We start from the raw sequence: 13,202 nt of genomic DNA, 5'->3' as shown, positions 1-13,202 counted from the left end.
GACAGCCTGCCCTAAGATCTTGGACTTGCTTAGCCAGTTCCCACAACTACATAAGCTAATTCCTTGCAATAATTTTAAATATATATATATTTATATTAGCTTATATATATATATATCTCTCAGTACATATATCTGGATAAATATAGGGGATATGTATAATCTACTGGTTCTGCTTGCCTCATTATAGCCTAATAACAATGTGTATTTCTTTTGTTTTTATTTTTTGTATATCTCTTTTTAAACAGCTTTATATAGGTATAATTTAGGTACTAAACATTTTTACCATTTTAAATTATATAATTCAATGATTTCCTTAGTAAATATAGAAAACTATACAACCATTACCAAGATCCAGATTTAAAACATTTCAATCACTTCAAGAAGTTCCCTAGGGCTATATGCAGTGAATCCCCACTCTCACTCCCAGCCCCAAGCAACCACTGGTTTGCTTTTGGCCTCTATAGGTTTGTAAGTTCTGAAAATTTCATATAAATGGAATAAAAAATTATGTAGTCTTTTGTATGTTGTGCCCAAGATTGGGAATCCGAGAAACTACCAAGGAGCCAATACCGATGCAAGCGCGCGAGGGTTTATTAGCAAGCTCGAGCTTGGGTCCAGGTATACCCGACACAGCAGAGCACGGACTTGGACCCCGAAGTGGGTTACAGCTGGGTTTTTTATAGGCTGGTCTAGGGGATTTTCAGAAGGGGTGGAGAAATTTCTCAAGTTCTGTTTACAATCTGATATGGGGCTTTCAAGGGCATTGAGCTCTTTTCTCATTCTAATATGGGGCTTTCTACCACAGGCGTGGTCTCTGTTGTCTTTCTGATATGGGATTCCCTGCCAAGGACATTCTGCAGTTTTTCCTGTAAAAGTTCAGCTCTTATTCACAGGGGCCTAAGATGGCTGTACTTGTGCTAATGCTAAACTTTAGCTAGGATGGCCTTAATTTTTCTCGGCCTCCACATTGTATTTGGCTTCTTCCACTTAATAACATGTTTGAGGTTCACCCATGTGAGGTATGTAACAGAAGTTCGTTTTTATCGAATAGTCTTCCATTATATGGATATATCATATTTGGTTTATCCATTCACCAGTTGATGGATGTTTGGATTGCGCTTCCAGTTTGGGGCCATTATAAATAACCCTGACATGAACATTCATGTACGGGTGTTAGGATGAACATACATTTCTGTTTCTCATCAACAGAAACCTAGAATGGAACTACTGGGTTGAATGGTAAGTCTATGTTTAACCTTTTAAGAACTGTCAAACTGTTAGAACTGTTTTCCAAAGTGGCTGAAAGATTTTATATTCCTACCAGCAACATATAAGGGTTCCAACTTTCCTGTGTCTTTGCCAACACTTGGTATTGTGTATCTTTTTTATTGCAGCCATTTTAGTGGACATATAGTAGTATCTCATTGTGTTTTTAATTTGCATTTCCCTAAATACTAATGATGCTGAACACCTTTTGTTTTAGGATTTTTTTTCTCCATTGGTACCCATGGTTCTTGGTCACACCTAAGAATGAAGAGGTAGACCAGACAGTGGTAGGCAGCAAAGCAAGGTTTATTGAATGATAGTACAAAGACTGAAAGAGAGGGGACCCCAGAGGGTTACCACCAGTTTCTAAGTCTAGGGTTTTTTTTTTTTAAGATTTTATTTATTTATTCATGAGAGACACACACACAGAGAGAAAGGCAGAGACACAGGCAGAGGGAGAAGCAGGCCCCAGGCAGGGAGCCCGACGTGGGACTGGATCCCGGGTCTCCAGGATCACACCCTGGGCTGCAGGCGGCTCTAAACCGCTGTGCCACTGGGGCTGCAGTCTAGGGGTTTTTATGGGCTTGTTAGTAGGCTGTTTTATTTTATTTTTTTAAAGATTTTATTTATTCATCCATGAGAGACAGAGAGAGAGAAGGAGGCAGAGACACAGGCAGAGGGAGAAGTAGGCTCCACTCGAGAGCCCAGTGTGGGACTTGATCCCAGGACTCCAGGATCACGCCCCAGGCCAAAGGCAGGCGCTAAACCGCTGAGCCCACCCAGGGATCCCCAAGCAGGCTATTTAAATCTGATTAACCCTTCCTGTGCCTGTCATCCTATCAGGTTTTTGTCACCTATCACATGGGAAAGGGTGGAGGGCTCCATCCAGGGTGGGGTAAAATCCTTTTAAGGATGGTTTCCTCTTAGGGCAGGGGACGGGGAATAGAGGTTGGGGGGCTTGTACCTGCCTGCCTGCCTTCCAACTATCTTTCATCATTTTCATGTGCTTATTATCTGCTAATGTATCTTTTTTTGATAAAATGTTTATTCAAATTTTTTTCCATTTTTAAATTGGATTATTTAACTTTTTATAGTTAGGAGTTCTTTATAATTTGCAAACACATTCTCTTGATGTACAGCTTTTCATTTTCTTATTGGTGCCTTCTGAAGAGCAAAAGTCTTCAATTTTTTTGAAGATTTATTTTATTAGAGAGAGAGAGAAGAGGGGGTCAGAGAGAGATGGAGAATCCAGCCGACTCTGCCCTGAGCAAGGAGCCCAATGTGTGGGGCTCCATTCCAGGACCCTGGAATCATAACCTGAGCTGAAAGTCAGTCAGTTGCTTAACTGACTGAGCCACCCAGGTGCCTCCAAAAGTCTTCAATATTTATAAAATCAAACTTAAAATAATTTTTTCTTTATGGGCCATGCTTTTGAGATTATTATCTATGAAAGACAGATGAGGTCACGGTCTCCTATATTTTCCTCTAGCTCTAGGTTTTACATTATATACATTACATTGAGTATCTAAAGGAAACAATCACTATCTGCACCCCCATGTTCACTGTAGCATTACAACAGCCAAGACATGGAAGCAACCTAAGATAAATGAATAAGCAATATGTGGTATAAATAGACAGATATAGACATAGATATTGGAATATTACTCAGCTACAAGAAAGGAAATCCTGCTGTGATAACATGGATAGACATTGAGGGTATTATGCTAAGTGAAATAAGTCATACAAAGATAATTACTGCATCACCTCACTTGTATGTAGAATCTGAAAAAAGAAACTGAACATATTGGTGGTTGCCAGAGGAGGGAGAAAAGGGTGGAGGGCAGGGGAATGAAAAGAATGGGTAAAGGTGGTCAAAAAGGTAAAAACTTCCAATTATAAGATAAAGTTCTGGGAATATAATGTACATCATGGTGAATATGGTTAACAATACTGTATTATAGATTTTAAAGTTGCTAAGAGTAGATCTTAAAAATATAACTATGGAGTGATGGATGTTAACTAAATTTTTGTGGTAATCATATGTATATATTATTAAATCATTACATCATACACCATGGACTACTACAGTTTTAAGTGAATAATATCTCAATAAACCTGGAAAAATTGGGGCACCCGTGTAGCTCAGTCGGTTAAGTGTCTGCCTTTGGCTCAGGTTATCATCCCAGGGTCCTGGAATCAAGCCCCGCAACAGGGTCCTTGCTCAGTGGGGAGCCTGCTTCTCCCTCTCCCTCTGCTTGCTGTTCCCCCTTGCTTGTGCTTTCTCTTGCTCTCTCTATATTTTAAAATAAATAAATTTTAAAAACTGGAAAAATTTTAAAATGTTAAGGAAACAAAGATACTGGTTCTCTAAATAGAAAGCAAATGAAAATGATCAAATTTTGAATTTATAAGGAAGTAGCAGATTACCATGAAGTAGTATCACCTGGTACTACTCAAAACTTCTGAGCACTATCACTCAAAACTATAGTATCATGTTGACCGTAAGTAAAAAAGATAAAGGTATAATAATCTATACTGTTATCTACCATTGTTATTAACCAAGGTGAAGGTAATCACAAGAAACTAGTCTTCACATGCTAATGTTTGCAGATATATGTATAAGTAACAAGAAAACTCCACCAACCTTAAGCTTTTGATTAAAGTTAGCTTGTGTTTCTTGATAGGAACTGAGAATGGCAGAATAAAATGATTTTTATTAGCTTTTGGTATCAGGGGAAGCATAGTATTGGTTCAGTCTTCTGACTTCAAATTTTAATTGTATAATGTATATAATTATAATTTAGCCTCATAAAAATAGAGCTTCAAACACATGACTTATGTATTTTTTTTGACATGTATTATTTTCAAATCTGTTAAAGTTCTAATCACATTTTTTGTGAGAAATTGTGACTTTCATTCACTTTCTCTTGAAAGAATTGACAAGATAGTGAAAATTTAGCTGCGGCACAAGAGTGCAAGAGCACATGGCTCTGAGGGTCCCAAACAGACCAGGTTTGACCACCCATCCCAGACAAACTCCAAAGGCAGACAGATGAATGGTGGTCAAACAAGAAAGGAATTTATTTCACTAAGGCCAATACCAGTGGCCTCAAAGATAGTCTCTGAAGTACTGACAATACCTCTAGGTTTACACCAGGTAAATGTGGAACAAAGGTCAGGGATACATGCAGGTGGGCAGTAAAGGCCAGAAGGATCATGGTCTAGAGGTGGGGACTTGCTGGCTCAGCAATTCTTACTGCTTGAGGGAGTAGTTTTGGTTCCTACCACAAGATACACCTGCAGGGTCTTTGGCCTGTGTAAAGAGATAAGCTGGAAGGAAGAACTTAATTAGAAAGTTTGAGATCAAAACGGAGGTAGTTGAAATCCTCTTTCAAAAAGAGGAAAGTACTGAACCATGGGTATACTATATTCCTGTTTGTGTAAACAAATAGGAGGAAAGTATATGTTCATAAGTGGGAGGCCTGGGTGGCTCATCAGTTGAGTGCCTGCCTTCAGCCCAGGATGTGATCCTGAAAACGTAGGATCGAGTCCCACATTGGGCTCCCTGCATGGAGCCTGCTTCTCTCTCTGCCTCTCTCTCGCTGTGTCTCTCATGAATAAATCAATAAAATCTTAAAAAAAAAATAAGTGTTTGTGTTTGCATAGAAGCAGAAGTAAGCTACAGAAGTAAAACATGGGTATGTTTTACTCTTTCATAAAATAATATTTTATATATATGATTATATATATATAAACTAAGAGAAGTATGACACGTATAGGCACTGTCTCAAAACTATGATGGGATCCCTGGGTGGCGCAGCGGTTTGGCGCTAGCCTTTGGCCCAGGGCGCGATCCTGGAGTCCCCGGATTGAATCCCACGTCGGGCTCCTGGTGCATGGAGCCTGCTTCTCCCTCTGCCTGTGTCTCTGCCTCTCTCTCTCTGTGTGTGTGACTATCATAAATAAATAAAAATTAAAAAAAAAAAAAAAAGACTAATTGTTGGGGCAGCCCTGGTGGTGCAGTGGTTTGGCGCTGCCTGCAGCCTGGGGTGTGATCCTGGAGACCCGGGATAAGTCCCACATTGGGCTCCCTGCATGGAGCCTTCTTCTCCCTCTCCCTGTCTCTGCCTCTCTCTGTGTGTGTCTATGAATAAATAAATAAGATCTTAAAAAAAAAAAAAAAAAAGACTGCTAATTGTTAAATGAGATCGGTTTGACTGAAGGAAACTCACATTTTTCTGGTAGGGCTTCTATCTTTATATATATAAATAGGCTGATTTAAGTCTGAGTTCTGCAAGGCTGCATGAAGGAAAATGCTGTGGATTTCAAAACTCCTATTTGCTAAATGAGGTACTATCAACTGGACTACCAAGACTTATTTTCTTTCTTCCTAGGTTAGTCAGTTGATACAAAGCAATGACTTTTATATCTAATATTGTAGCCTCGAACTGCATATACACTATCAGTACCCAGTCACCGTATTAAATATTTGGTAGGTAGGTAGGAGTGGAGAACAGAAATACAAATTTCAAGTAATTGCAAAATTCATCCTTTTAGAACACAGTTCAAAATGCCTGTTTTCAGGGATCCCCGGGTGGCTCGGCGGTTTAGCGCCTCCCTTCAGCCCAGGGCGTGACCCTGGAGACCCAGGATGGGGCCTGCTTCTCCCTCTGCCTGTGTCTCTGCCCCTCTCTCTCTCTCTCTCTCTCTGCGTCCCTCATGAATAAATATAAAATCATTCATGCTAGAATTCCAGACAAGCATTCTAGTTGTAGGATAAGGTAACAGTGGATACAAATAGATCATTTACGGACATAAGTGATTTCTCAATTTGTCTTTGAATCTTCAAGGTTGTATTGTTTGTTTGTTTGTTTTTCAGGTAATCACCGATTATTCATTCTATGCAACACAAAAATCACTCTTGAAATACTTTCTGCATTTGCTGCCCAGTGAAGCTACACTTCTCATTTCCTCTTACTGGCCGTTCTCAGTCTCCCGCCTCGTCTGGGTGACCTTGAGCAGGGAACTTAATCACTCCGGACCTCGTAACCACAGAAGCCGTCTCCGCTCCCTCCAGGGTCATTCTTGGATAACGCTCGTGGTTACGAAGTACCACAAAGAGGGCCTCCCTGGGTCTGCGCTGGGTCAGCCTGAGGCGAACGCACCCACACCTCGGAAGAGACGAGCAGCAGTGAGACCGCTGTGGAGAGGAGCTGGGCAACGCTTCCCACGGCCGCGGCCAGGCCGGCAATCCCGGAGGAGTTCTCCACGCCCTCGCGCAGCTTAACGTCCCGGCGCTCGAGGACAAGGCAGGCGGCTGGACTCCACAGAAAGCGCCTCCTTCCCGCGGGAAGCGGAACCCTTGACAACGCCCCAGCGACTTCCGGCTTGGCGCGCCTCGCCTTCAGTCCCATAACTGCACTTTCGATTAAAAAACAAACAAACAAACAAACAAAAAAACAGTAAATCTAATATTTCCCTCTGGCACCTCTATAGTTTCTTGATTTTCCACGCTTTATGGCTGGATTCTAAGATAAAGATTAAACTGGGAGGGATTAAAGACAGGCGTGGCTTACGGAGGGGGGAGGAAAAAGGAGTAAACCGCCCTGGCGAAAGTGCAGAGCAGGAGCATCCGGCATTCTCTCCGCCCCAACCGGAAGTTGCCGGACTGAATGGATCTCCGAGCCGGAGGCTGCACCTTCTCAGTCTTTATGTGACGCTTGGCGGCCGCCAGGCTACCAGGTTCATGTGGAGGCTCCCAGGCTCCCGCGCCGCGCTTCGTGGGGTCCGCACGGCGGTGGAGCGGCACACTCGGGCCGAGGCGGCGGCGGCGGCGACGGAGGCGGCGGCGGGCGCCATGGAGCGCGCTGTAGTGCGTTGCGTGCCCTCGGAGCCTAAGCTAAGCCTGTCGTTCGCGCTGGCCGACGGCAGCCACAAGAACATGCAGCGCGACCAGAGCGAGCCTCTGGGTCGGGCCCTCAGCCGCATCGCAACCAACGCCCTCAAAGGCCACGCCAAGGCGGCTGCCGCCAAGAAGAGCCGGAAGAACCGGCCAAATGCAAGTGGCGGCGTGGCCTGTGCGGGGCCGGGGCCCGGGCCCGAGCCGGCCGCGGCCTGCGAGCCGGTGGTGAAGCTGTACTACCGGGAGGAGGCAGTGGCGGAAGATGTGCTCAACGTGGACGCCTGGCAGGACGGTGCGGTGCTGCAGATCGGCGATGTCAAGTACAAGGTGGAGCGCAACCCGCCGGCCTTCACCGAGCTGCAGTTGCCACGCTACATCATGGCCGGCTTCCCGGTTTGCCCCAAGCTCAGCCTCGAATTTGGGGACCCCGCCAGCTCCCTCTTCCGCTGGTACAAGGAAGCCAAACCCGGAGCGGCAGAGCCTGAGGGCGGGGGCCCCTCGTCATTGTCTCCCTCTTCACCCTCTCCTAGTTGGACGGAGACGGGTGTCAACGAGCGCGTCTACACGCCGTCCAATGCTGACATCGGTCTACGACTCAAGCTTCATTGCACCCCAGGCAATGGGCAGCGCTTGGGGCCAAGCAGGGAGTTGGAAAGCGTGTGTCCCGTGGAGGCTGGGCCTGGCACCTGCACCTTTGACCACCGGCATCTCTACACCAAGAAGGTGACGGACAACTCTCTAATCCGCACAGTGTCGTACAACCTCCTGGCCGACACGTACGCCCAGACTGAGTTTTCGAGGAGCGTCCTGTACCCGTACTGTGCCCCTTATGCTCTGGAGCTCGACTACCGTCAGAACCTTATCCAGAAGGAGCTCACCGGCTACAACGCTGACCTCATCTGTTTGCAAGAGGTTGATCGCAACGTGTTTACCGACAGCTTGGTGCCGGCCCTCGAGGCCTTCGGACTGGAAGGCGTGTTTAGAATCAAGCAGCACGAAGGCCTGGCTACTTTCTACCGAAAAGCCAAATTCACTCTTCTCAGCCAGCATGACATTTCTTTCCATGAAGCCCTGGAGTCCGACCCACTTCACAAAGAACTGCTGGAGAAGCTAGTGGTGTACCCATCTGCGCAGGAGAGAGTACTCCAGAGATCGTCTGTCCTCCAGGTGAAGTACCTCTGCCATGGTCTTTACAGACCGGTGGGTCTTTAGGGCCCTGCAAGACTTCAGGTTTTACTGAAGGGTGTTTGCTCTTGTATCTTCAGCACAAAAGTTAGCTTTCATTCATTCTTTGAGCAAATACTGAGCACTTTTAGTGTTCCAGGCACTCTGCAGATTGCTTTTAACAAGAGACCTTCATGGTGCTTAGTCTATTGGGAGAGACACATGCTGAATACAAGAATATAGTAATAACTAGTAATTTCTTACTACTTGCCAAGCACTGTGCTGACATATTTTAAAGCAGATGGCTAAGTTTATTTATCCAAGTTCACACAAGTGGAGGGCAAGGATTTTTACCCAGTTAATTATATATTTCATCATCACTGACCAGGGTGTTAAGCTGCTTTGGGTTTTTGTTTGTTTTTGTTTTGTCTTAATGAGATCTTTCCATTTGTTTTGTGGGTTTTTTTAGATTTTTATTTATTTATCCATGAGAGACACACAGAGAGGCAGAGACAGGCAGAAGGAGAAGCAGGCTCCATGCAGGGAGCCGGATGTGGGTCCCCATCCCGGACCTCCAGGATCACACCCTGGGCTGAAGGTGGTGCTAAACCACTGACCCACCCGGGCTACCGGCTGCCTTAGTTTTTATTAAAGATTTTCTTTGTTTGACAGAGCACAAACAAGGGGAGCAGCAGAGGGAAAGGGAGAAGCAGGCTCCTTGCTGAGTGGAGAGTCAGAGAGGGAGATGGGCTGGATCTCAGGACCCCAGGAGCATGACCTGAGCCAAGGGCAGACGCTTAACTGAACCACCCAGGCAATACATAAGCTGCCTTAGTTTTTAAAAACATGTTATTTTTATATTTGTCCAGAGTTTTCAGATAACTGGTTTTGTTCATAGTAAGATTTGAGTAGCTACTTTTTTTTTTGAGCACCCAGTGTGTTTCATTCACCTGTGTAAGCTCATTTCAGTTGAATCCATACAACAGTCCGCCTTGAGGTGGATGATAGTGCCTTTAACCAGTGACCAAGCTGACTTAGGAAGAAAGTCTCTCTCCATGTGACACTGCTGTAAATAGGTATTCCATCTAGGTGGGTCTAGCTCCAAAGCTGTATATATTGGACAGTTATTTATACATGGTATGCTGAATCCTATATTCATGTGCATCCTAAAACTTCTTGCAAAAGTTAAATTTCATAATTGTGATCATACTTTCCAGTCAGGGTAGGTTATGAAATGTTGGTTCATCATATAGGCTTAGATTTTTTAAAAATATTCAGGAGATTGACAGTTAACAACTGAATTCTTGGCACTTTGCTTATTTTAGGTTTCTGTTCTTCAGTCTACAAAGGACTCTTCTAAAAGGATATGTGTTGCTAATACCCATCTCTACTGGCATCCAAAAGGTAGGTTTTAGTGGTTTTCACAAGTGACGTAAAAAACATGGGTAACTTAAGGTCAATAAGGTTGTTTACACACATCTTTTTTCAGTTTTTTTGAGGTATAATTAATTGTACCTCATTGGGTGACAATTGTCATAACTGCATCCTATAGGTTTAAATATAGGTACAGCATAATGATTTACATATATTGCAAAATGATTGCCATAAGTTTAGTTAAATATCCATCACCTCAGAGCCAAAAAAATAACTTTTTCCTTGTGATAACTTTTTTCTTAAAAGATTTTATTTATTTATTCATGTGAGACACAGAGAGAGGCAGAGACACAGGCAGAGGGAGAAGCAGGCTCCATGCAGGAAGCCCAAAATGGGACTCGATCCTGGCACTCCAGGATCAAGCCCTGAGGCGAAGGCAGACGCTGAACCACTGAGCCACCCAGCCATCCCTCTTGTTATAACTTAATATCTACTCCTTTAGCGACTTTTAGATATGCTATATATCATGGTAACTGGTCATTTAAAAGTTCTTAACATTAGTGTTTTCTGTATTCACAGGTGGGTACATTCGTCTCATTCAAATGGCAGTAGCCTTGGCTCACATTCGACATGTCTCATGTGACCTGTATCCTGGCATACCAGTTATATTTTGTGGAGACTTTAATAGTACCCCATCGACAGGAATGTATCATTTTGTTGTCAATGGCAGCATTCCAGAGGATCACGAAGACTGGGCTTCCAATGGGGAGGAGGAACGGTGCAATATGTCCCTTTCCCATTTCTTCAAACTGAAAAGTGCTTGTGGGGAACCTGCTTACACAAATTATGTTGGTGGTTTTCATGGATGCCTGGATTACATTTTCATTGACTTAAATGCTCTAGAAGTGGAACAGGTGATTCCGTTACCTAGTCATGAAGAAGTTACCACCCACCAGGCCTTACCTAGTGTTTCTCACCCCTCTGATCACATAGCACTTGTATGTGATTTAAAATGGAAATAGATTTGTTTAATGTAATTTAAGTCTGCTTTAATAGGAATTTAATATGAATCAGAACTATGTGTAACCTTCAAAGAGGAAAACTAGACTGACACCAAGGCAAAATGGTATTCTAGTTCTAGTGTCTTCATTACACAACTGTTGATAATATTTGCAGTTTTTCCACTTTTCCTTTTTTTCCTGTTTGAAGGAAAAACAAATATATTTATAATTCCCAGGAAGAACATTGAATTATGTACATTTTTTTATAAGTACCTTTTTTTTTTTAGCTAGGAGTTCAGAATTTTGTAAAAAAAATTTGAATGATCCTTTAATTTTTCTATCATAGCACATTTCAAATCAAATCATGTTTATATAATTAGGGGGAAATGCATACCAGTTAAAGTGAGAAGCCAGTGTCTAACACATGAAAGGAGTAACATTAGAGTCTACCTCTACCTCAACTTGGTTAACAATTTAATGCAACTTTAGAGCTTTAACAATTAAAATATGCCATCACCAATTGTTACTGCTTCTCATCTTTACTTTCTCATAAGCCATTTTCATTGTTATTTTTAGGATTTTACTCCTTAGTGTATGGTACAAATGGACATTTGTGTTCTTTAACTGTAGCTCATTTGAACTTTTAGGATGCAAGCACAATTTAGTATTCAAAGTAAATAGCAACATAATCAACCTGATCCCGTTTTCTTTAATCTTGCCCATGAAAGATGTTCATAAATCAATAGGGTATTTGACCATATGATATTCCAGAGGACAGCATAATAGATTACTTTATGTGAAACTGCCTACTGATGGGGCTTGACATTTTGGGTGAACCATTGAGCATTTCTGTGTTGGAAGTATTTTTGAAATTGTTGGTTTTTATAAAAAGGAGAAAGTTGTGGGGCTTTTGAGCATTTCTGAAATAAACTTTTTCATAGACTTGAGCATTATAATTTGAGTTATAGGAAAATATTGTATATATAATTTATATACTGTAAAAAGAATTTAAATATGAAGCCAGACTTTAAAATTAGAAATTACAGTTTTACTGATTAGTTTCTAGCCTAGGGTGGTAACGGCTCTTCTAACTCAATTAATACCATACCTAATTTGTAATGTATTAGCTGTTACTTTTTGATGTTCAGGATAACTATAATATCTCATATTTCTGCATTTAGTTTCATCTCATATTTCGGCATTTAGTTTCTATAGCTTAGATATTAAAAGCCCATCTACATGAAGAAGAGTTCTAATTTTCCAGTCATGAGAGCTTTTGTCCCAAATTCTTTACTAATCTCTAAACCCAGTACCATAATAACTTTTGTCTTTTTGATAAAGTAGGCTGTATTTCATATTCCATTCACTATCCAATGTATTGTTAACTCTTAGCAAGTTTGAAAATGAGTTTTACTTAGTTCAGTTTGAACCTTGAAGTACTTAAAATACTGGAAGGGAAAAATTAAAAGTGGCAGTTTCTTGGGATCTTATTTAGAAAAAGCTATAAATGAAAAATTGATGCTACCGAATTGTGCCTTCCTAAATAACATTTTTGAGAGCATTTTATTTAACATCAGTTTACAAATACATGAATATATCAAAGCCAGAATCTTTATTCTTTTGCAAAATACATATTTTCTTCCTTTTTAAAATGTGTTTTTGGTCTGCTTTCAAACATGTTGACAGGACCTTAAAATAACTTGAGAAAAAACAAAGTTTGTAGAAGCAAAAAGTTGAGAAACATTTTGAAGAAGAAAGTGTAACATACTCATACCCATAAGGAAAACCTTCGGATTCTGTATTAGCACTATGGCTAACTAGATTGAACTCGGTCAGAAGAACTACTCACATTAAGCATTCCATGTCCTGAATCTTTATATTTTATATTTACTAACTAAACAGTATGATCAGATTATATACCAGCATTTCAGAATAGTACAATGTGTAGGATATTGTGATTTGCCATATACTCTGATCATATCTCCAGTATACAGAAATATTAGTATAATTGGAGTCCAAAGGTGGGGAACACTAAGAAAATTGAACAAATAGGATACCAGAATTACCTTGTATTCATGAGTTAGAATGAAATGTTATTCGGAAATGTTTATGTGCTTAAAGCCATCTTTGTGATTGAATTTTTCTTTTACATTTGGATTTTTAAATGCATTTAATAAAGTGTGGAAAGTGTAGGACCTCTTTCTCTGGTGAACCCATTTTATGATGTCACAAGTTTTTGCCTTAGGAATTAACATTGCAAAATGTCATGTTATTGATTTTAAAAGGCTATTATATAGAACACTGTCCTGTTAAATGAACTCTTCAATAGTATCCACTGCAGGCATGCTCTGGTAGTTCATAAATTATTAGCAAAAAAATCATTTCTGGCTGTAAGGTGATGTTCTTTAAAATTCTGAATATCAAAATTCAAATTTCCAAGTATTTCAGTGGGTGGTGACTTTTCTGAGAGAACTAAGGCCTGATTATCAGAATGG

At 41.4% G+C, this 13,202-nt stretch overlaps 1 protein-coding gene across 1 annotated transcript; it reads left to right on the top strand.

Annotated features, from left to right (window-relative positions):
- The first annotated feature begins 6,896 nt into the window (after window positions 1-6,896).
- PDE12 (phosphodiesterase 12) lies at window positions 6,897-12,899 on the top strand. Its single transcript, XM_025985973.2, has 3 exons — window positions 6,897-8,335; window positions 9,658-9,736; window positions 10,286-12,899. The coding sequence occupies exons 1-3, from the start codon at window positions 7,013-7,015 to the stop codon at window positions 10,726-10,728; spliced, it is 1,845 nt and encodes a 614-aa protein (XP_025841758.2). The 5' UTR covers window positions 6,897-7,012; the 3' UTR covers window positions 10,729-12,899.
- The last annotated feature ends 303 nt before the right edge of the window (window positions 12,900-13,202 follow it).

This window comes from Vulpes vulpes, chromosome 9 (assembly GCF_048418805.1).
Source record: "Vulpes vulpes isolate BD-2025 chromosome 9, VulVul3, whole genome shotgun sequence".
Taxonomy (NCBI): domain Eukaryota; kingdom Metazoa; phylum Chordata; class Mammalia; order Carnivora; family Canidae; genus Vulpes; species Vulpes vulpes.
This window is presented reverse-complemented; position numbering and strand designations above follow the sequence as displayed.